Source organism: Muscardinus avellanarius (genome assembly GCF_963383645.1).
Source record: "Muscardinus avellanarius genome assembly, chromosome: 1".
Taxonomy (NCBI): domain Eukaryota; kingdom Metazoa; phylum Chordata; class Mammalia; order Rodentia; family Gliridae; genus Muscardinus; species Muscardinus avellanarius.
This window is the reverse complement of record NC_137786.1, coordinates 13,141,184-13,165,421: the sequence shown is the minus strand read 5'-3', so window position 1 is coordinate 13,165,421 and position 24,238 is coordinate 13,141,184. Positions and strand designations below refer to the sequence as shown.

Below are 24,238 nucleotides of genomic sequence, written 5' to 3'. Positions count from 1 at the left end.
TTATTTTAGCATGATCCTCCTGTCTCCGCCTCCCAAGTGCAGGGATTACAAACCCAGCTAATCTTTATTTTTTATTTTTTTGCTGGTACTGGGGGAGAAACCCAGAGGCTTTCTACCTCCGGGCCATACTCACAGACCTTTCTTATATTTTATTTGGAAACAGGGTCTCACTAAGTTGCTGAGAGCCTCACTAAGAAGCTGAGGCTGGCTTCGAACCCGTGCGATCCTCCTGTCTCAGCCTCCCAAGCGCGGGGATTACAAGCCTGCGCCACCACGCCTGGCTCAGAGTGGGCGAGGCCCTTTTCACTCACGAGGTCCCGCCCCTCCTGTCCAGTCTCAACTGACTGCTGCAGGCTTGGCGGTAGTGTTGAGTTTTAGGTAAGTCTCTTAGCACCCCAAGCAATTACTGGAAATCACTGGGGACAAGTATTATAAAACAGACGTTTCTTTCCAAATAAGGCTTCAGTTTTTCCACTCACCCACCCACACACACGCACTGGGATTGAATCTAAGGGCATTCTACTTCTGAGCTACACCTCCAGCTCTATTTTACCTTTTTTTTTTTTTTTAACCGGCTGTATAGGTTGCTGAGGCTGGCCTCAAACCTGCTCTTTCCGGTCACAGCCTACCAAGGCTTTCTTTCTCTCTTTCTCTCTTTCTTTCGCTTTCTTCTCTCCTTTCTTTCCTTCTTTACTTTCTTTGTACTGGGGATGGAACCAAGGGGCATTCTACCTCCGAGCTACACCTCCCAGCCTGATTTTTGTGTGTGTGTGTGTGTGGTGACAGGGTCTCATTACGTTGCAGAGGACCTCACTAAATTGAGTTGCTGAGGCTGGCTGCAAACCTGCGATCCTCCAGTCTCAGCCTCCCAAATACTGGGATTACATGCAAGCTCCTCTATGCCCGGCCTTATTTCCTTTTTTGAAACAGAGTCTCAGTAAATTGCTGAGGCTGTTCTGGAACCTACGAGGCTCCAGTTTTTAGCCTCCTAAGTACCGGGATCACAGGCCTTTGCACCACCCAGCACACCCGGCAGCTTGGCATGTATTTATTTATTATTTATTATTTATTTATTATCAGTAGTTACACCACGCTAGAGAACTGCCCAGGACAGGTCTGACTTCCCCCTGAAAACCGACTTAGGGCCGGTCCCCGGCGGCCCTCCGGCATCTCTCCCCCAAGGGATGCGGGTCCTCGTTGCCCCTGGAAACCCGGCGAGGGATGCTCCCCTCCCGGCGGCGGCGCCCTTCTCTCCCTGGGGGTCGCGCCGCCATCTCCCCGCCCCCCCTCCCACTCCCCCGCAGCGGGGTCCCCGCCGGGCCGGGGGCTGCTCCCCGCTCCCCGCTCCCGCGCGCTCCCCGGCGAGGCGGCCCCGGCCGCGCGTGCGCAGCGCCCCCCGCGGGCGGCGAGGGGGGCGGCAGGGGGGCGGCGGCGGCGCTGCCCGGCCCGCGCGGACCCCCCGGCCCGGGCCCCCCCGGCTTCCTCCCGCGGCGGCGGCGCCTCGTGCGCGCGGGTATTTATTTATTTCCGGGCCCGGAGCGCTTATAATGGAGCCGCTGTCAGCCGAGCCCGCCGCCGCCGCCGCCGCCGCCGTCCCTCCTCTTTTTTTTCCCGGCAGATCTTTGTTGTGTGGGAGGGCAGCGGGGATGGACTTGAGCTTGCCGGTCGCTCGCTAGAGCCGCCGCCGCCGCCGCCCCGGCTCCCCCGGCCTCGCCCGGCCTCCGTCCTCGGCCTCCGATCGGCCCGCCCGGCCCCAGCGTCGCTCCGCCGCGGCAGATGAGTGTGGGGTCAGCCCACGGCGGGGACTATGGTGAAATTCCCGGCGCTCACGCACTACTGGCCCCTGATCCGGTTCCTGGTGCCCCTGGGCATCACCAACATCGCCATCGACTTCGGGGAGCAGGTAAGCCCCGGCTCTGCGCCCCGGCTCTGCGCCCCGGCTCTGCGCCCCGGTTCTGCACCCGGCCTGCGCCCCGGCCGCCGCCACCTGCTCCCCGCGCCCGGTCCCGGAGCCCGGGGCCGGGGTCCGCGCTGCCTCGCCCAGCCCCGGGCCCCCTCCCTCGCAGTTAATCCGCAGACTTTTCCACTCCCTTTGGAAAATGGTACCAGACCGGGCGCTGTGAACTTCACCTATGGAAGGGTTTTTAGTGCACTGGAAGAGTATTATGTAATTTGCGATTATGTAAACCGCGGGTCTACAACTCCCCCAGCAGCCTCTGGTGGCTTAAGTGCTGGGGGTTAAGTGCCCTTATCCACGGTGGGGTGGTTGTTGTTGGTGGTGGTGGGGGGGAGATTTTCATCTTATAAATGTCTGCTAGTTGATTTTCCAGGTACTTCCAATTTAAATTTTGTTGTAGTTGTATACAGCCGAGGGAAGGGTGTCCCAAACGTGTAAGGTCGATCGTGGGCTGTCTCTACTTTAGGGTGCCCCCCGCCCCGCCCGCCCTTGGACCACTAAAGAAGGGGAACCATTTGCGTTTGAGGTTGCCTTCTCGTCTGTTTCTTATGCTCTCTCCATGTGGCGTCATGGACAACCCAGCGCCGCAGGCTCCCCAGCAGCGAGGCATTGGTACCCAGCACTTTGAAGGGCCTCCTGCGGGGTACGATTGCATGCTAAGGCCCAGGAGGGAATTGGGGGACGCAGCTATTTTCAGATGTCTAGTGTGCACCTGCTTTTGCACATTGGTTCATTTAACCTCTTTATTGTGCTTCAAAGGAGTTGGGGTAAATGCTCTTTTATTCATTACGAGGTTTTTCATTTTTTATTTTTTATTTTTTTGAGTACTAGAAGAACGGACACATGTAGGTCCTGCCGCCGAGTGGGCAGGTGTATTAATGCCTCTCCCAGTGGAGGATGATTTCTCTATCGGTAATTTACAATATCCAGAGCTGGAGGGGTGACGGAGGAGCCCAAAGGTAATGCAATGTCTGGTCTTCATGCTGCGGAGATGATTAAAAAGTGCAAAATTAAAAATCAAACGTGACTAGTTCTGAAGTCTCCGACTTGCCAAAGGACAAAAGAATAGCCAAAGCATTTTACGTGTTTCTCCCATGAGGGTTTTCAGGATGAGAAGCATCAGGTGTTATTTCTTTAGAAAATATGGGCAGAAGTTTTAGAATGAAAATCCTGTTCTGTGCAAGATTTCCCTGGAAGTTGAGTAAGCCGCATGTATGTGGTGGGGTGAAGGAATTGCACATTAATAGTCTTAGCCTGTGTGTGGAGGGTGGATTACCAAGAAACCTTGGAACAGTCTATCCAGATCTTCCTGATATTCTCCATGTACATTATCTGTTGTGTGTAGATTCCTCTGTCATTTCAGAGCTTGGTCAGAAAGGAAACCCACACTTATGGGATATTTATTCTGGCAAAACCTATTATCTTTTTTTTTTTCTTCCCCCTGGTGGTTGAGACAATAATTTGAAAGGTTGGGGGTAGGATGGATTCTATCCTAAAAAAAAAAGTCATATAGCAATATAGAATAGAACAACCTTATTTAGGAGGATCTCAGGTTCACGCCCAGCCTCCCCTACTTAGTGAGATCCGGTTTAAAAAAAAAAAGAGGCTGGCGGTGGTGGCCCGTAGGTTAGAATGCCCCTGGGTTAAATTCCCAGCACCAAAAAAAAAAAAAAAAGAAAGAAAGAAATGACTTGCTTTTTAATATTAAACATAAGTACCATAGAAAAAAATAAGAATAAGCCAGGAGTGGTGGCCATACCTGGGAGGCTGAGACAGTAGGAATCATAGGTTCAAGGCCAGCCTCAGCAATTTAGTGAGGCCTTGTTTCAAAATAAAATATAAAAAGGACTGGGGGTAGAGCTCAGAGGTAGGATGCCCTTGGGTTCCGTCCCCAGTGCTAAAAAATAAAATAAAATCCAAGAATATATTATTGCATAACCTAAAAATAAATGTTTGTAGGATCCTATAGGTATGCAAAACACATGATGATAATTATATCTGGAACTATCCTTTGACCTTCATTTTTACAGACTGAGAATCTAAAGCAGGAGTCTCCCACTCACAGAGCACCGAGTGTGCGCTTACTCTAAAGTGAAGCCTAGGCGAGGCAAGTTATTTGCCCGTGGTGACGGCAGAGCTCAAGCTCCCCCCACACCCGCCCTGGCCCTTCCCCACTCTGCTGCCCACCTCCTCCAGCCAAGTTTACGCAATGAAATTTGCCCGGATTCCTAGAAATTTGGGGAAAAGTTCTAGCTTTTCCGATTCTCAGACTAACTCTAATTTTTTTTTTTTTTTTTTTGGTACCAGGGATGGAACCCAGGGGCAGTCTACCTCCAGGCTATACCCGTAGCCCTATTTTTTATTCTTTGAAACAGGGTCTTACTGAGTTGCAAAGGGCCTCACTAAGTAGCTGAGGCTGACCTCAAACCCAGATCCTCCTGTCCCAGCCTCTTAAAAGCTGGTATTACAAATGTGCTCCACCACACTCAGCTAGTTTAGCTCTAAATTTAATCTCAACATTTGGACGTTAAAGACTCCACAGACTAGGACAGTCATGCAGACGACTCCCCGGAAAGGGTAACCAAGGTCACTTCTTGGTAACCAAGAAGTTCATAGAGAGCTGGATTGGAGCCAGCTGTGGTGGCGTGCGCCTGTAATCCCAGTGCCTGGGAGGCTGAGACAGGAGGATTGCAGGTTCAAGGCTAGCCTCAGCCACTTAGCAAGACCCTGTTTCAAAATTAAAAATAAATAAATAATAAGGGCTATGGGTGTAGCTCAGAGGTACTGGGTTCAATGCCAGTACCTTCCTATTTAGTTTCCTCCTTAAAAAAAAAAAAGAAAGATAGCTCTGCAGGAAAGACTTTGAAAGTTACAGTTGTTTTCACTTAGGAAGAAATGTGTGTCAGGTGATGCTGTTCAGAATTCAGATGGCTCTGAATTGGTCCCTGAATTTGGAAGGCCCAGCAAGATCCTTCCTAGACCAGAGGAGGTATTTGGGTGTGAAGAGTTTTGCAAATGGATTGTTAGAATTATTGGATATTGGGTGTGGTGGTGCACGCTTATAATCCTAGTACTTGGGAGGCTGAGACAGGAGGATTGCACAGGTTCGAAGCCAGCCTCAGCTACTTAAGTTCTCAGCAACTTAGTGAGATCCTGTTTACAAATTAAAAAAAAAAAAAAATATATATATATATATATATATATATATATATTATATATTTATTAGGTATGAGAGTTGGGCCAGAGATAGAATGCCCCTGGGTTCCATCCCCAGTACCACACACACACACAAAATATTGGATATGTGTAACAGAAATAAATGCTAATGTGTTTCCTCAGCCCACCCTTTTTTTCTTTTCTTTCTTTCTTTTTTTTTTTTTTGTGGGTCTGGGAATGGAACCCAGGGGCATTCGACCTTCGAGCTACACCCCCTGCCCTATTTTTTATTCTTTATTTTGAAACCGGGTCTCACTGAGTTGCAGAGGCCTCACTAAGTAGCTGAGGCTGTCCGCGAACCGCAAACCACATCCTTGATCCTCTGGTCTCAGCCTCCCGAATGCTGGGATTACAAGCATGAGCCACCATGCCTGGCTTTGCAGCCCACCCTTTCCAACTTAGAAAAGTACCCCTTTTTGTGTGTTACTGGGTATGGAACCCAGGGCCATTCTACCTCTGAGCTACACCCCCTAGCCCTATTTTTTTTTTTTTTTTGGTGGTACTGGGGGTGGAACCCAGAGGCTTTCTACCTCCGGGCTACACTCCCAGACCCATTTTATATTTTATTTGGAAACAGGGTCTCACTAAGTAGCTGAGGCTGGCTTCGAACCTGCGCGATCCTCCTGTCTCGGCCTCCCAAGCGCGGGGATTACAAGCGTGCGCCGCCACGCCCGGTTTAGGGTTTCATATTATTAATGTCACAAAATGAAAAAAGAGGAAAAAAAAAAAGCCCTAAGAAGAGAGGTTGATAAATATTGTATCTGTCTATGAAGTAGAAAAATATACCATCTGACCCCTCAAAAATAAACAAAAGCAAACAAATGTTTTCCCTTAGACCAGAAAGTATAGGAGTGAGAGGGTGGATGTGGTCTCCGGCAGCCCCCCTTCCTGGGGAGGGGCTCTCTGAATCCAGGCTGAGCCTTGGGAGCCCCCCTGCCCCCAGGCAGAGTTTGCTTGGAGTAATAATAATCAGAGAATCCTGCTGGGTGTGGTGGTGCAGACCTAGAATCCCAGAACTTGGGACTTGCTGAGGCTGGAGGATGGCAGGTTAGAGACCTGCCTTATCGAGACCCTGTTTCAAACCCCAAAATAAAATTGGCCAGGGGAGGTAGAATGCCTTTGTGTTCAATCCCCAGCACCTCCAACATACATACACACACACACACACACACACACACACACACACACACACAATTATATATTTATATCTGGGATTACAGGCATGTATGCCACCACTCCCAGCTCAATTCTACATTAATGAGGTAAATTTCTTTTGTGTGTGGGGGGCACTGGGAATTGAACCCAGGGGCATTTCACCTCCAAGCTACACCCTCAGCCCTGTCTACTTTTCATTTTGAAACAGGATCTCACTAGGTTGATGAGTCTCACTCTTTGCTGAGGCTGGCCTCGAACCTGCAATCCTCCTTGTCTCTGTTTCCCAAGTACTGGGATTGCTTACCTGGAAGGTAAATTTCAAAAGAATTATTTTTTCTAGTTATCAAAATAGTATATGCCAATTGTTTGAAGTTTGGCGAGTACTGAAAAGTGGGAAAATATGTCTAATTTCACTCCAAAGGGAAAACTCCTTTAATAATTCAGGTATCTCTGGCTAACCGTTTTTTTTTTTTTTAACATGTTTGATGAAATGTGTGTGTGTGTGTGTGTGTGTGTGTGTGTGTGTGTGTGTGTGTAAAATGTTCCATTGAACACAGGTGCATTTTTTCCCAAGTCATTTAGCAGTATTGAAGCGTGATTTTTAAATGGTAGCCTGCTATTTGACTGTATGGCACGTGGAGTGTGATCTTCTTGTCCAAACCCTGAGGTTTCTTGTTTGTTTTTGTGATACAAAGATTCAATGACTATCTTTGTCTAGTAAGTGGTTAATAGGCTCTGACTGCCTTGGGCTTTATGCCTGACATTCTTTGGCGCCTATTTCAGTTCCTCATTCATACATAGAAAATGAGGTCACGCCCAGGTTTAGTGAAGGACACTGTGACCTCCCTGGGCCAGTTGTCCCCACGCCCCTTTCTAGATATACATCTAAGCTTAAAGTGCTTCTTCTGGGATTACTTAGGTAAGCAGGTGGTTTCAAGAGAGCCTCAAAGGTGTAATCCTGTGGTTACTCATTTGTTGACTTACTCAGGTGGTTTAATGACCACCGTAACTACTACTTTGTTCGAATGGTTCTTCCCAAGCATGTCCTTCAGACATGGAGACATGTCCACGCCTCTTTCTAGTAACAGCAACTTCATAGACTGGCCTTGAACCTGAGACCCTCCAGGCTCAGCCTTCCAAAGTCCTGGGATTACCAGCTTGAGCCATCCACCACACCAGGCTCAGATCAAAAAAATTTTTCCCCGTTTCTAAACATTATTTTAGCTATGAAACATGCTTCTTAGCCGGGCATGACGGGGCACGCGTGTAATCCCAGTATTCGGGAGGCTGAAACAGGAGGATCGCGGTTTGTGGATAGCCTCAGCTATTTAGTGAGGTCTGGGGCTGGAATGGAGCAGCGTGTCCTCCCAGGCTGGCCGAGGTGCTCGCTGCCCAGCCAAGCGCCTGGTGTGGCGAGGCGTGATGATGGACACGAGGCGTGTGGGCGTGGCTATCCCGTGGTGCCGCCTGCATCCCCTCTCTAGATGCTCTGAATGCTGTCATCAGAGTGGACAGCACCGGTTACAGAGGGACAGGACCGATCGACACACAAGCGTGGGTTTTGTTTTTCGTGGCTTGTTTTTCTTTTCCCACAGTTTTGGGGTCTTTCATCCATTTCCTAGTTCAACAACCAAGTGGCACTCCCGCTGCAGTGACGACGTGGAGCAGGTACCCCAGTCGGCCTGGAGGCTTATGCACGACTTCATAAGCCTGCTGCTCCGTCCCGTGCAGTTTTTGTTGTAGTTTGGTACTGGGGATTGAACCCGGGGCATTCTACCTGGGAACACATGCCAGCCCTTTTAATGTTTTATTTCGAAACAGAGGCTTGCTAAATTGCTGAGGCTGGCCTCGAAGCTGCGACCTTCGTGTCTTAGCCTCGGGTTGTATGTGTGTGCTACCACGCTGGGCTCCAAAAGTATTTTTAAAGTTCATTGGGGGAAGGCAGATAACTTGGTTATTTGTCAGAGCTAAGAGGGTATTTGTTCTCATACAAAGTTACCTAAAAACAGCCTATGTATCCGGTTCAGGAAATGGCATTAAGTCCTTAGGACAGATTGACTAGCTCTACTCTAAGTAGGGAAGCACATTTTTTTTTTTATGGCCCTTAGGATTGAACCCAGGGGCATTCTACTTCCAAGCTGCACCCCCAGCCCTATTTTATTTTTTATTTGGAAACAGGGCCTCACTAAGTTGCAGAAGGCCTCACTAAGTAGCTGAGGCTGGCCACAAACCTGCGATCTTCCTTCTCAGCCTCTCAAGCACTGGGATTACAAGCGTGCGCCACCACGTCTGGCCAGAGAAGTACACTTTGCTTTAAGTTAGCTCACAAGTCCTTGCTATTTTTAATTTTTTTTTTAAATCTAGACATTGAACCCAGTGGCCCTCTATCACTGAGCTACGTTCCCAACCCTTTTTCTTTTGAGAGATGCGGTCTGGCTAAGGTTCGGCTCTAAAATGGGATAATCCTGCTTCAGACAACTGTACCACTGAGATTACAGACGCATAGTACCGCCTGGCTGGTGTATAGGTTTTTTTTCTCCGTACTGGGGATGCAACCCAGGGGCATTCTACCTCCGAGCTACATCCCAAGCCCAATTTTTTTATTCTTTATTTTGAAACAGGGGTCTCATTGAGTCACAGTGGGCCTCATTAAGTATCTGAGGCAATCAGCCTCCCAAATGCTGGGATTACAAGCATGCACCACCATGCCTGGCTGGTGTGTGGATTTTTTTTTTTTTTTTTTGGTGGTACTGGGGTTCCTGGAAGCCCTTCCACCTCCAGGCTATACTCCCAGACCTATTTTTACATTTTTATTTGGAAACAGGGTCTCCTAAGCCAGCACGCACCTGGCTTCAAACCTGCGCGATCCTCCTGTCTCTGCCTCCCAAGTGCAGGGATTACAAGCGTGCGTCACCACGCCTGGCCTGGTGTGTAGATTTTTAATAGTTTTCATAGGACTCCTTTGGCATGACTTTCATTGATTGTGACATTGTTGGCCCTGTGAGTTGACTGCTTTTCTGTACAGAGGTCACATGTTTGGCAAGATTCTGCAGTTTTCTTACCAGCGTGGGGTGATATCACGGTCCCCAGCTTTGGGGGACTGAGGAGGGGTGCAGGTCCTTATCCTGGAGCACAGAAGGCAGAGGTGCCATCCCCACACCTCCAGGCTCAGCCCTTGACACCTCCTGGTCCCCTCAGACCCTCCCACCTGCACAGGATGGGCTGGGGGGAGGGGTAAAGAGTGTGATTCTCTGGATAGGAAGTTTCAAAGCCAAGACCGCACAGGACATTTAGCTGGAATGAAGTGACTGGAAGCCCAGCGTGCGCTGGTAGGTTGATGAGCGAGATGGAGCAAGGAGGAGGAGGACAGAGGTCCGCCTCGGGCTTGCAGTTCCTGAGAATGTGAGAAGTAAAGGCAGCTTATTTGGGCACTGTTTTGTCTGGAAGCTCTCGGGTTCTGCAGTCCTGTGAAGCTGTGAGCGCTGATAGTTCAGGTGGTTGTCTTGACGTCGGCCAGCCTCTCAGAGCCCGCAGTGGTTAGAGAATGCCCTGTTACAAAGCTCTAGGGAAGCATTTGAGTCCCGGCTGCCATCCCAATTTGCCTTTGGCTTAGGTGTGGCTGTTTTGTGTTCAAAAGGCTCTTTTTAAGATGATAAGAACTTATTTCACCCTGCCCCATAAACACCCCAAGAGCTCTTGGCCACTGGGTCACGCCTTTAATGTAGAGAATCTGAAAAAGCAGATTATATTAAGCATTTTTAACTTCTGGATATCTTTTGTGTGTGCGTGTGGTGCTGGGGATTGAACCCAGGGCCATTCTACCTCTGAGCTATACCCCCAGCCTTATTTTATTTTTTGTTTGGAAACAGTGACTCACTAGTTAGTACTTGCTGAGGTTGTCCTTGAACCTTTGATCCTCTCCCCCCAGCCTCCTAAGTACTGGGATTGCAGGCAAGCACCCTGAATGGCTTGGAAGGAAATCCACCATGACGTGGACACAAGGCTTCCCGCGATGTGTGGCCTAAACTTGACTTTTTTTTTTTTTTTTTTTGCGGGTCTGGGGATGGAACTCAGGGGCATTCTACCTCCGAGCTACACCCCCTGCCCTATTTTTTATTCTTTATTTTGAAACCGGGTCTCACTGAGTTGCAGAGGGCCTCACTACATAGCTGAGGCTGTCTGCGAACCGCGATCCTCCGGTCTCAGCCTCCCGAATGCTGGGATTACAAGCGTGCGCCACCACGCCCGGCTTTAAACTTGACATTTTCTAAAGACCAACAGTGCAAAGGAGAGTCACAGTTGTGCTTAATAAGAAAGAGATGACGCTCCTTCACAGTTCTAGCCAAACCCAGGGCCACCGTAACCAGAAAGCTAGCTTGCACCCTGCCTGATAAGGGAGTCGGGTATCACCCTCCCTGCTTCAGAGGCCACATGCAGGTGGCCGGTGCCTCTCACAACCTTGCAGAGACCTTGTTTCTGTGGGATGGGCGAGGGCTCCAGAGGCAGCATTGCACTGCATTGCCACTCCCACACTGAGCATTCCGCCTCCCTCTCACACCTAGCGGGCGATTGCCTCAGCCTGGGCAGGTGCCCTGGCGCTGTGAGTAGTTCGTCCAGAACTTCCTAGCAAACAGGCATTTCGCCCTGAATAGGAAGGAGCGTGGGCTCAGTTCCAGGCATAGCAGAGACCCACAGGAGAGCTATGTAGGTGATGGCGGTGAGCGTCGGTAGCAGAATTGCACAATTTCTTTTTTTTCCCCTCAAATTCTTTTTGTACCCTGGTATGTCTTCTTTCAGAGAAGAGTGGGGGGATTGCTTTGCTTTCCTTTTTAAAAAGCTGAGTGTAATTTACATTCAGTGAAACCTACAGCTCTTAAGTGTACAGGCCCTTGAGTTTTGACAAATGGCACATGCATAATCCACAGTTGTCAGAATATGGAACATTTTTTTCAGCCCAGAAAGTTCCCTGGTATTCCATCCATCCATCCATCCATCCATCCCTCTCTCCTATCCTGTCCTTCCTCTGAGACTTGAACCCAGGACTTGAACATGCTAAGCAGGAGCTCTACCACTGAGCTACATCTCAGTCCTATTTATTTGTTTGGTATTGGGGATGGAGCCCAGGGGCATTCTACTTCCGAGCTACACCCCCAGACCTATTTTTTATTCTTTATTTTGAAACAGGGTCTCACTGAGCTGCAAAGGGCCTAAGTAGCTGAGGCTGGCCCCATTCACCACCATGCCCGGCTGTTATGTATATTTTCCAAATTAAAAAATTTTAAATTAACCTCATAAGTTTAATGGAAAAGCCTATGGTGTCTCCTTTTGTCTCTTTTTTTTTTTTTTTTTTTGGTAGTACTGGGGATTGAACCCCAGGCCATTCTACCTTTTTGCTACAGCCCCAGTCTAATTTGACTTTTATTTTGAAACAAGGTCTCACTAGGTTGATGCGTCTCTACACTTGCTAAAGCTGTCCTTGATCCTGATCCTCCCATCTTTGCCTTTTGTCTTACTTCTGCTGAGGATCTGCATTAAAAAAAAAAAAAAAAGAACCCAGGTTTGTAGTCTCCTTGTTTGGGAGGCAGGGACAGGAGGATCCCGCTGGTTCAAAGCCAGCCTCTCTGGCTTAAGAGATTCTATTTCCAAATAAAAAGTATAAAATAGGTCTGGGAGTGTAGCCTGGATGTAGAAGGGTTTCCAGGAACCCCGGTACCACCAAAAATAAAAGTAAAGAAATAAAAAACTAAACTGGGTGTGGTGGCACATTTGCAATCCCAGTTTTAGGGAGGCCTCTGCAACTCAGTGAAAACCTGTTTCAAAGTAAAGAATAAAAACTAGGGCTAGGGGTGTAGCTTGGAGGTAGATTGCCCCTGGGTTCCATCCTTAGTACAGCTGAGGCTTAGTTGGGAGGCTGAGACCTGGGGATCACAGGTTCACAACCAGCCTCAGCTACTTAGTGAGGCCCTTCTCAAAATAAAGAATAAAATATGGCTGGGGGTGTAGCTCAGAGGTAGAATGCCCCTGGGTTCAGTCCTCTAGTAACACACACACACACACACACACACACACACACACACACGAAAATGAGAATCTTAGGCAGGCCCACCACCTAGAGATCTGTATCTTATTTTTTTTTTTTGCAGGTCTGGGGATGAAACCCAGGGGTATTCGACCTCTGAGCTACACCCCTGCCCTATTTTTTATTCTTTATTTTGAAACAGGGTCTCACTAAGTTTTAGAGGGCCTCACTAAGTAGCCGAGGCTCTCTGGGAACCGCGATCCTCTTGTCCCGGCCTCCGGAGTGCTGGGATGACAAGCGCGCGCCCGCACGCCCGGCTGCTGTACCTTGTTTTAGTGCCAATGCTTTCCATCTCTTTCTGTGCATGTACTTTAAACACAATTGTAACCATTTCCCACTTGACTTCATGGGCAGTTTCTCTTGATTTGAATATTCATTTGAATATTCATTTGGTGGCATCCATTTGTAATTTCAGTACTTGGGAGGCTGAGCAGGAGGTTTGTGGGTTCAAGGACAGCTTCAGCAACTGTGAGACTCATTACCTAGGGAGTCCCTATTTCAAAATAAAAATAAAGAGAGGCTAAGCCAGGTGTAGTGGTGGCGCACACTTGTAATCTCAGTACTTGGGAGGTTGAAGCAGGAGGATCACAGGTTTGTGGCCAGCCTTAGCTACTCAGTGAGACCTTCTGCAACTTAATGAGATATTGTTTCAAAATAAAGAATAAAGATAGGGCTTGGAGCTGGGCATGGTGGCACATGCTTATAATCTCAGTATGTGGGAGGCTGAGACAGAAGGATCATGGGCAATTTAGTGAGACCCTGTTTAAAAATAAAGAGTAACCAGGGGTGATGGCGCATGCTTGTAATTCCAGCATTTGGGAGGCTGAGACTGGAGGGTAATAGTTCATGGCCAGCCTCAGCTACTTAGTGAGGCCCTCTGCAACTCAATGAGACCCTGTTTTAAAATAAAGAATGAAAATAGGGCTGGGGGTGTAGCATGGAGGTAGAATTCTCCTGGATTCCATCCCCAGTACCACACACAAAAAAAGTAAAAAATTAGGCTGGGGGACTAGCTCAGAGGTTGAATGCTTCTGGGTTCAATCTGTAGCACCACACATAAGAGAGAGAGAGAGAGAGAGAGAGAGAGAGAGAGAGAGAGAGAGAGAAAGCGAGCTGGAGATGTAGCTTGGAGATCAAACGCCCCTGGGTTCAGTCCCTAGTGCCTCCCACCAAAGCAACTAAATATCATTTGAAATGTGATGATTGATGGTTCTAGAATTCTATCACCAGGATATGTCATCATTTATTTAAGCAGTCCTCTGTGGTTAGACGTTCAGGTGGAAACGGTCTATCTCTCCGACTCTGCCGACCGTGGCGTCTCCCTTTTCCCTGGCCCTGGCACTTGGGGTCTACCTTGAAGAAAAGGGGGCAGGAAGAGGGGTGGGAAAGGCTTCTGCTGCTGCAGGAGTGAACTGTGTCCCCGTGCTCCCAGTGCTCCCAGCGGTGAGAGAAAACCCCTACTCCTAGTCAGGATCCCTGGATTTGACCTCTGTCTGCACCCACTGGTCCTGTGACCTTGAGCACAAAACTGTAACCTCTGGGACTCAGAAGCTCCCCCAGCTGTCAGGTGGTAGAGACAGGGTTGGGATGTGGCCCAAACAGGCAGGTGCAGAAATAGTTGGAGCAGCAAGAAGGGCTGAGCGTCAGGATGGCTCAGACTCAGCCCGGCGTGCGGCTGCTGCACCTGTTCATTTGTGCACATTCTGGGCTGATTTTTTTTGCTTTGTCTTCATTCAGGGATCTGCATTAGGGGATTTCTTAAAGTGGAGCCAGCTGGGTCAGGGCACACAGAAGCCCGCAAGTGACAATGCTTGGATTTCACAGCATTCATGCCAGCATGCCGCTACTTATTTTTTACTTTGGGGAAAAGACATTTGAGATTGGGTTTTCTCCGTAATTTTTTTAAAATTTGAGTTTCTAGGATTTAAGTGACGTGGTTTTTGAAATGATAGGTTATAAGCCAGGTGCAGTGGCGCACGCTTGTAAAGCCCGCGCTTGGGAGGAGGAGACAGGAGGATCGCGCAGGTTCAAAGCCAGCCACGCTGGCATAAGAGACCCTGTTTCAAAAATATAAAATAGGCCTGGGAGTGTAGCCCGGAGGTAGAAGGGCTTCCAGGAACCCCAATACCACCAAAAAACAAACAACAACAACAACAACAACAACATCTGAAATGATAGGTTATATTTAAATTTCTTTTCATTATAGGTTGCTGTTTGATGGAAGGTTGGCAGTAGGATGGCTATGGTATACCATCGACCCCTTTAGAGCCTAGACAAACAAGTAGATCTAAACCTTTGTCGATTTTGTCAATAATATTTTTCAGTACAGGGGATAGGTTCCAGGAGCATTCTACCTCTGAGCTATGTATCCCTCACACTTTATTTTTTATTGTTTTATTTTTGGTGGTACTGGGGGTGAAACCCAGGGGCCTTCTACCTCCGGGCTACACTCCCAGACCTATTTTATATTTTATTTGGAAACAGGGTCTCTTAAGCCACCTGAGGCTGGCTTCGAACCTGCGCGATCCTCCTGTCTCAGCCTCCCAAGCGTGGGGATTACAAGCATGTTGCCACCACATCCGGCTTATTCTTTATTTTGAAACAGGTTCTCACTAAGTTGCAGAGGGCCTAAGTTAGCTGAGGCTGGCCACAAACGCAGTTCTCCTGTCTCAGCCTCCCAAGTCCTGGGATTACTAGCGGATGCCACCACCACGCCAGGCTCCAGGAGTGCACTCTTGAACTCATTTGTGTATCAGATGCCTCTTAGACACCTGTCTAAGACGTCCCAGCAGTTCTAGTTACTGAAAACAGAGTCTGGAAGCCAGGTGTGGTGGTACGCACCTGTAGTCAGTCCCAGCTACTTGAGAGGCTGAGGCAGGAGGATCATTTGAGCCCAAGAGTCTGAGGCCAGACTGGGCAATATAGAAAGAGGCCATCTCAAACAAGCATAAAGGGAGACAAGAAACAGGACAATTGGCACCATCAGGAGCGTCTGTCTAGGGGCAAGGAGGCCTGCAGACACGCACCACGTAATGGAATCAGGGCTGACTGAGGAGTTGGCTCCAGAATCTTATAGGAAGAGCCCTTAGCTGGGTGTGGTGGCACACACCTGTAATCCCAATACTTGGAAGGCGGAGATAGGAGGATTGCAGGTTCGAGGCCGGCCTCAGCTACTTAGTGAGACCCTGTTTCAAAAATAAAATAGTTGAGAGTGAAGCACAGAGGGCGAATGCCTCTGGGTTTAACTTTCAGTACTAAAAAAATAGGAAGTACCCTTAACTTATCCTCAAGATTAGGGATTCCCTTCAAGCTAAGGCCTGAATGGAGGGGTGTGCTCCTAGTGGAGAAAGCAAGAGGGTTCCCGCGGAGGAGGGTGCTTGGTGTGCTCAGAGCTGGAAGCGGACCAGGAGGGTGGCAGGAGGTGTGGGGTGGGGAGGGCCATTCGGGAAGCTGAGTTTAGCCTTGAGCGGAGAGGAGAAGGGAGGGTTTTGAGTAGGGTGTGGCGTGCTCCTTTGCATGTGATGGGTAATTTTGGTTTCGGGGTGGCTGTTGAATTAGAGGGAGTTGAGACTCAGGCGAGGCGACCAAGTGGGGGCTGCTATGGTAACCAGCCGGCGGCGACGGCGCCACCAGATCTTACAAGTGCCGGGAGAGGGCTCTGTTCAGCCATCATTACGTTTGTTAGCAGGGTACCGAACTGTTTTTTTGTTTTTTCGGTACTGGGGATGGAACCCAGAGGTGTTCTACCTCCGAGCTGCACTCCCAGCCCGATTTTTTATTCTATATTTTGAAACAGGGTCTCACTGTGTTGCAAGGGCCTCACTAAGTAGCTGAGGCTGGTCATGAACCACGATCTCCTGTCTCAGCCTCCCAAATGCTGGGATTACAAGCGTGCGCCACCACGCCCAGCATCACCAGATCTTAAAAGTTTCAGGTGAGGGCCCTGTTCAGCCATCATTAAGTTGGTTAGCAGGGTACCAAAGTGTTTTTTTTGTTGTTGTTGTTTGTTTGTAGTACTGAGGATGGAACCTAGGGACATTCTACCTCTGAGCTACACACCCACCCCTACTTTTTATTCTTTATTTTGAAACAGGGTCCCACTGAGTTACAAAGAGCTTCACTAATTAGCTGAGGCTGGCCGGGAACCACGATCCTCCTGTTTCAGCCTCCCAAATGCTGGGATTATGAGCATACCCAGCTCTGAAATGGTTTAAATTGCATGCCTAAAAGGATAAAACTTATGGTGGCACACGTTTGTAATCCTTGCGCTTGGGAGGCTGAGACAGGAGGATCGCACAGGTTCGAAGCCAGCCTCAGCTACTGAGTGAGGCTCTCAGCAACTCAGTGAGACCCTGTTTCCAAATAAAATATAAAATAGGTCTGGGAGTATAGCCCGGAGGTAGAAAGCCTCTGGGTTCCACCCCCAGTACCACAAAAAAATAAATACATAAATAAAAGAATAAAACTTATGAACAACAGGAGTTACAATAAATACTTGGTATCTGGATCTCTCTCTCTTCCTGCAGCTATGTCAGTACGTTCTATGTAAATTGAAGCCCTTTCAGGGCTCCTTTTTACCTACATGCAAACTCTATGAATATTCATTTATTCATTTAAAATATAAAAGTTCTTTATTATAATACAGTCAGTTCCCAGCCATTTGCCTTAATGAAATAATGATATGGAAAATTCAAAACTGTTTATGAATATTTGCAGCGGGAATCCATTAGGCCTGGAAGCGGATTCATCTGCAGGAGCATGCTCTGCTAAGGGGAACGTTGCAGCTGGACCAGGTGCCTGGTGACAGCGGGGAGCTGCGCCTGGGATTGAATGTGCCAGGCGCCTGGGTTGGCTCTGTCTCTATATTAACTGCTGTTTGCTTTGTAAACAGTTGGGAGTAGACTAACCTTAGAAGGTTTATTTTTATGTTTTTTTTTATTTATTTAGTATTATCTACAGCTTGGTATTAGCCACATAAAATTCATTTGGAATGCATTTTCCTATAAAAATGATGTTATAAACTGTTAGGATTGTAGGCTCCCCAATGTTTTTACAGTATTATAGATTTGCAATGAGGAGCAGGAGAAAAAGCACGCTGAGTAGTTGTCTTTGGGGGGAGTGGTATTATTGAAAACGGTTATTGTTCGTGTCTTTAAGAACAGTTGGTTTAGCCGGGTGTGGTGGCGCACGCTTGTAATCCCAGCATTTGGGAGGCTGAGACTGGAGGATCGTGGTTGGATTCGCGGACAGCCTCAGCTACTTAGTGAGGCCCTCTGCAACTCAGTGAGACCTGGTTTCAAAATAAAGAATAAAAAATAGGGCAGGGGGTGTAGCCCGGAGGTCGAATGCCCCTGGGTTCCAACCCCAGACCCCCACAAAAAAAAGAACAGTTGGTTTAATCAGAATGTGAGGCGGATGATGGCGGTTTTGGGGGGTAGTTTGGCACCAAGGGCCTTAGAGATTGGATTAATTTTTTTTTTTTTTTTTTGGTACTGGGGGTGGAACCCAGGGGCTTTCCTCTGGTCTACATCCCCAGCCCTATTTTATAATTTATTTGGAAACAGGGTCTCACTAAGTTGCTGAGAGCCTCACTAAGTAGCTGAGGCTGGCTTCGAACCTGTGCGATCCTCCTGTCTCAGCCTCCCAAGCGCGGGGATTACAAGCGTGCGCCACCATGCCCGGCGAGACTGGATTAATTTAAAACCTGAAGGTCTCTGGATGCACGGGACTCGGCTCTGACTGCCATCATTTGAAAACTCACACTGAGAGATGAGTGTAGACCAGCCCGTGGGGATCTTGACAAGACTTGGAATCCAGAGGATGTGTGGAGGGGCCTCTGGCCCTCCTGCGGTGGTTTGGATGGACCCCGGGTGGGGGGGAGGCCAGGGCCCCTGCTTCCCTGTGAGGATGGGGTGTGTCTGGGGGAGAGTGGGTCTGAGAAAGGGATGTGCATTTTGTCCTTTGCATGGGAAGGACATTTTTTCTCTCTCTCTCTTTTTTTTGTGGGTCTGGGGGGGCGGGAATGAAACCGAGGGGCATTCGACCTCTGAGCTACACCCCCTGCCCTATTTTTTATTCTTTATTTTGAAACAGGGTCTCACTAAGTTGCAGAGGGCCTCACTAAGTAGCTGAGGCTGTCCTCGAACCTCGCTCCTCCAGTTTCAGCCTCCCGGATGCTGGGATTACAAGCGTGTGCCACCACGCCTGGCTGGGAAGGACATATCTTTTTTTTCTGTGGGATCAGTAATCATTGGTGCAGTCTAAAGTCCTGGAGCCTCTCCCCGTACCCTCTGCCCTCCCCTAAACTAACTTGAGCACAGGTTCTTTTGCTTATCCATACTCTCAGTAGAGCCGTCTTCAAATCTAATCTTCAGGTGAAAAAAATACTTGCCGTGCCCCCTCCCCCTGCTTAAGTTGGCTGTGCCTCTGGCAGGCAGCGCAGCTTACCTGCTTTTCAGCACCTTCTCATAAATCAGGTCTGTTTTAAAGAGTTTTTTTCCTTGCATGCATTCATTAGATTCAGATGAAGTTGCCACTGTGATGAATTCCTTTCCTCTTCCTAGCAGCGGCTGCAGAGGAGGCAGAGAGAGGCATCGAGTCCATCCCTCCCAACCCCAACCCCTCCCGGAGGCACACGGTACCTCCATCTTGGTCTACCCCGCCTTCCCATGACCCTGAGGGTAGAGCTGCTGCGATGCTGCCTTATGTCCCTGTCTCCTGCTTCTCTCCTGTAGAACTGAGCACACAGTAGGGACTTTAGAAGGACTTGAATGCGTTAAATGCATGAAATAAAAGGGATGCCTAGAGATTCAAGCTACCAAATACAATTGTGTCAAGGTCAGCGTGGAGGTCCCTGTCTTCTATTAGGGGCACGGTCTCCCCTCTTAAGTGGAGGGACAACAAGCTGAGTTTAGTGGATGTTTTCCTGAACACATTAAGCTCAGGGTGTGTGACAGGGAGACCGATGTCACGTGACTGTAGGGGTGACAGCTCCCTCCTACCCAGGGTGGAAGGAGCTTCTCTGTGTGGGATCTGGAGCCAGGTGGGGTGTCTGAGCGGTGGCCTGGACTTGATGTGCCAGCTTGTGAGCCGCTCCGAAGGCAGTTGCTTGTGCAACTGAGGTTCACGTAGGCAGACACACCGACGTGAGGAATGGCGTTGGCGCGAGCCAGCAGCGCTAGCTGTGCGTCCCGGCCGGAGGGAGCGCCGTGCGCTCGGAGGCATCAGCAGGGGCTGTGGCTGCGCCACGAGCCTTCACTGTGCCGCGTCACTGGTCAGACCGCGTTGTCTGTGGTAGCCATGGGGCCTGAACGCAGAACGACGCCGCAGTAAGACTCAGCGCGCCCGCCTCGCCGCCGCTTCGTCTGTGGAGGTCGGAGCAGATCAGCTGCAGTGATTTCCACGCAGGGAGCCCTGGACGTCAGCGTTCTGGCCGCCGTGTGTAGTTAACTTTGTGGGGGACCCTTTGGTGAAGGAGTCCGACGTTGTGTCACTTACCATCACGCAAAGGGAAGGAGCGTGGTCAAAATAGAACCTGAACACTTTCTCACTCCAAATCCAGATGACATGATGAAAGACAAAAGGTATCTGGAAAGTATAACTTACCTGCGTCCAAATCCGCTCAGAACAAAGGTGCTCTCTGGTGTGTGCCGGCTTCTTAGGGAGTAATGTAGAGGCTGGGTCCAGAGGGAAAAGGACAGAAGTAAATGAGAGATGTGGTTTGTTTTTTGTTTGTTTGTTTGCTTTTTTTTTTTTTTTGCGCGCGTTACTAGGGACTGAACTCAGGGGCATTCTACCTCCGAGTTACTCCCCCAGTCCAATTTTTATTCTTTATTTTGAAACAGGGTCTCACGGAATTGCAAAGGGCCTCACTAAGTAGCTGAGGCCATCCACGAACCACAATCCTCCTGTCTCAGCCTCCCAGATGCTGGGATTACAAGCGTGCGCCACCGTGCCCGGCTTGTGATATGTTTTTAAAACATAACTCTGTTTTGTAAACTAAAACCTCTGTACTCTCTCTCTACCCAGAACAGTGATACCTACTTGTTCTGGATCGTTTTAAAACCAGTGTTTCCTTTTGGAAGCCAGCAAATCATTGGCTCCATAACCCTGGCAACATTTCCATAGTGCTGTTTGAGGTTTCCCCTAGTATGATATCAATACAGGCTATTCGACATAAGCCAAATTATTCTTGAAATGGAATGGAGTTCATTCAGGTTTTTTTTTTTTTTTTTTGCAAAAGTTACACCTTAGAAAGTGGGGCATAGATTTGCCATCGAGGTGATAGTGGGGCTTCTAAAAGAAAGTTTTCAACCCAGACTGGAGGAGAGTACAAAACAATCAGTCTTCTAGTGGCTCAAGACCGTGCCGTGGACATGTCACTACTTGATCTCCCCAAATGGAGAAATCGCTTTTTTTTTTTTTTTTTTTTGGTACTAAGGATTGAATCCAGGGGCATTCTACCTCTGAGCTACACCCCCAGCCCTATTTTTCTGTTTTTTGTTTTGTAGTTGTACTGGGAATTGAACTTTGGGGCATTTTGCTTTTCGACTACACTCCTAGCTCTATTTATTTTTCTTTTTTTGCAGAACTGGGAATGGAACCCAGGGGGCATTCTACCTCCAAGCTACACCCCTAGCCCTATATTTAATTCTTTATTTTGAAACAGGGTCTCACTGAATTGCAGAGGGCCTAAGTAGCGAGGCTGGCCGAGAACCTACAATCCTGTCTCAGCCTCCGAAGTACTGGGATTACAAACGTGCGCCATTGCACTTGGCCCCCAGCCCTATTTTGTTTTGAGGCAAGGTCTCCCTAGATTGCTGAGTCTCACTGTTTGCTGAGGCTGTCTTTGAACCTGCCATCGTCCTGTCTCAGCCTCTTAAGTTCTAGGATCACAGGCATGTGCCTCCATGCCCAGCTTCTATTTTCTTTCTTCCTTTTTTTTTTTTCAGTACTAGGGATGGAACCCAGGGACATTCTACCTCTGAGCAATACCCCCAGCTCTTTTATTTAAAATTTTTTAAATTTGAAATGGTCTCACTGAGTTGCAGAGGGCCTCACAAACCGGATTCTCCTGTCTCAGCATCCCAGATGCTAGGATCACAAGCGTGCACCATCATGCCCGGTTTTATTTTCCATTTTGAAACAGGGTCTTGCTAAGTTGTTGAGAGTCTCGCTAAATTGCTCAGGCTGGCCTCGAACCCACAATCCTCCTGTCGCAGCTCCCAAGTACTGCGGTTCCAGGTGTGTGCTGCTGTGCTGGCTTAGAAATAGCATTCCAGTGCGTGTGCTGTTGTTATTTTCCAGGGGTACAAAGCATGTAGGCATGAAAGTATTCTTTTTCTTTTATCTCCATCTTCAGGGTTTGGGGGTTTTGTTGAACTTTTGGGGGTTTTTAGGGGTGTAAAGCAATGAAATGAGGGTAAAAAGAGAGAGAGACATAAGTAAATCCAGTGACCTTTCAGCATATCACCGTGATTTATAACTTACATTTCCACCATAATAAATCTTCTCTTCCCTATAGTGACAGTGTTCTACATAGAGTAGAAGCTTATTTAAAATTAAACAACCTAAAAATCCTTATTGCATTTTCTCCCATTATTCTCCTAGTGTCTCATAACAAGCAGGAGTTATTTGAAAGCACATTATCCAGCCAGACATGCTTGGTGGCACATACACTTCTAATCCCGTTACTTCCGGAGGCTAAAACAGGAGGATCACAAGTCCAAGGCCAGCCTCAGCAACTTAGTGAGACCCTCGGCAGCTTAGCAGAAGCCTTCTCCTTCTTTTCTTTTTCTTTCCTTTTTTTTCTTTCTTTTTTTTTTTTTTTTTTTTTTTTTTTGCGGTACTGGGGATTGAACCCAGGAACAATCTACCTCCAAGCTACACCCCCAGCCCTATTTTATTCTGTATTTTGAGAGAGGGTCTCACTAAGTTGCAGAGGGGCTCACAAGTTGCTGAGACTGGCTGTGAACCTCCTACCCTCCTGACTCAGCCGCCCGAGTATTACCGTGTGCCTCCACGCCTGGCTGCAAGAGCCTTTTTCCAGATAAAAGATAAAAAAGGCTAGGGATGTAGCCCAGAGATAGAATACCCCTGAGTTCAATCCCCAGTACCAAAAAAAAAAAAAAAAAAAAAAAAAGAAAGGAAGGAAGGAAGAGAAAGAAAGGCAGGAAGAGAAAGGAAGAAAGAGAAAGAAAGAATGAAAATGAAAAAAAAAAAAAAAGAAAATCCTCCCATGATAACTGGGAGAAAATCTCTTTATCCTAAGATTGTCAGAGACTGGATTGTATCTGTAGCGTCAAAACAGACTCTTCGCTGCATCCCGATGCGTTGGCAGCTGAGCGGTGCGTGGTCCTTCAGCTCAGGTGGCCCCAAGCAGTTGTTAGGAGGAGGCAGAGGACGGCTGGAAGGAAGCGGCGTCCCAGCCAGGGCTGGTGCACGGGAGCAGCTGGCGGGACGCGTGGCCCTTGCTGATTGCAGCCTGTGTCCACCCAGCGGCCTGTGAGCGTGCTTCTGGTCTTTGCGCCAGCCTGCAGCTCCCAAATGATGAGGACGGAGGACTCCTTGCTTGTGCAGAGGCATCACAGACAGCGGAGGAGAGGCCTTTCCAAAGCTAGTCGCAGCCCTTTTCCCTTGTGGATCTCCATGTGTTCTCCACTGGCCTCCTAATTCAGCTCGCGGTGCTCCCTTCCTCCCCTTTCCCCAGTGCAAGCTGGGAATGGTGGGCTGGAGGCCTCGCAACACCGCCCCTCTGCCCCTCCGTAGAGGTTGGCTTCCTTCCTCTCCCTGAGAGAATGCTCATGCCGGTCCTCCACCCTCAGGACCGCCTGTGAAGGCGATGGCCTGGTGATCACAGCTGGAGGTTTTTTGGTTTTGTTTTTATTTTTGTGGTACTGTACCCAGGGGTATTCTACCTCTGAGCTACACCCCCTGCCCTATTTTTTATTCTTTATTTTGGAAATGGGGTCTCACTGAGTTGCAAAGGGCCTCACTAAGTAGCTGAGGCTGTCTGCGAACAGAGATCCTCCTGTCTCAGCCTCCCGAATGCTGGGATGACAAGTGTGCGCCACCACGCCCGGCCTGGAGGTTCTTTCTTAGCGTACTTCACAGCATGTCAGACGCGTGCACTTTCTCCTCAATAATTTGTGTCGGGTGACGTAAAATCAGACCCCCTGAGACAGTCAGTTGGTGCGCTGGGCCTTTGCTGTTTGGTCTTGAGCCACCATCCCATTGTCCACATGGGAAGTATTCAAAAAGAAATCCTTCAAAAGCTGGACATGGTGGCACACGCTGTCATCCCAGCATTCAGGAGGCCTGAGACAGGAGGATCGCTCTTTGCAGATAGACAGCCTCAGCTACTGAGTGAGGCTCCCAGCAACTTAGTGAGACCCTGTTTCCAAATAAAATATAAAAAAATAGGTCTGGGAGTATAGCCCAGATGTAGAAAGCCTCTGGGTTCCACCCCCAGTACCACACACACACACACACACACACACACACACACACACACACACACAAAGCGACTGATGAAGTCACTCTGAAGCCGATTGTGAGCGAGTCTTGTGTCCATGCCTTGGCCTTGTCCGGCCACGGCCGAGCTCTGGGCTCACCGCCGGCTGTAGGCGCTCTTCCTCGTTGCTGCTCCCCACAGCCCTTGGTGAGATGAGCGGCTGGCATTGCTAATTCTGTGAAAGACTCAAAGAAAGTGGTGGAAACGTAGTCTTAAGGCACTTGCCATATGGAAATCGTATTCTTGGACAGACACTTAGGTAGCAGCCTTGAAACTTTTAAAATTATAACCATTTTCTAGAACTTTGACATCTGCCTTC

At 48.7% G+C, this 24,238-nt stretch overlaps 1 protein-coding gene across 1 annotated transcript in view; it reads left to right on the top strand.

The window, feature by feature from the left end:
* Positions 1 to 1,807: 1,807 nt before the first annotated feature.
* Positions 1,808 to 24,238, top strand: part of ANKH (ANKH inorganic pyrophosphate transport regulator) — a gene marked incomplete at its 5' end in the record, with an annotated part of 159,799 nt that continues 137,368 nt past the window's right edge. The window contains one exon of the mRNA XM_080712359.1: positions 1,808 to 1,903. Coding sequence (XP_080568485.1) covers positions 1,808 to 1,903 — 96 coding nt within the window. The remainder of the gene's footprint in view (positions 1,904 to 24,238) is intronic.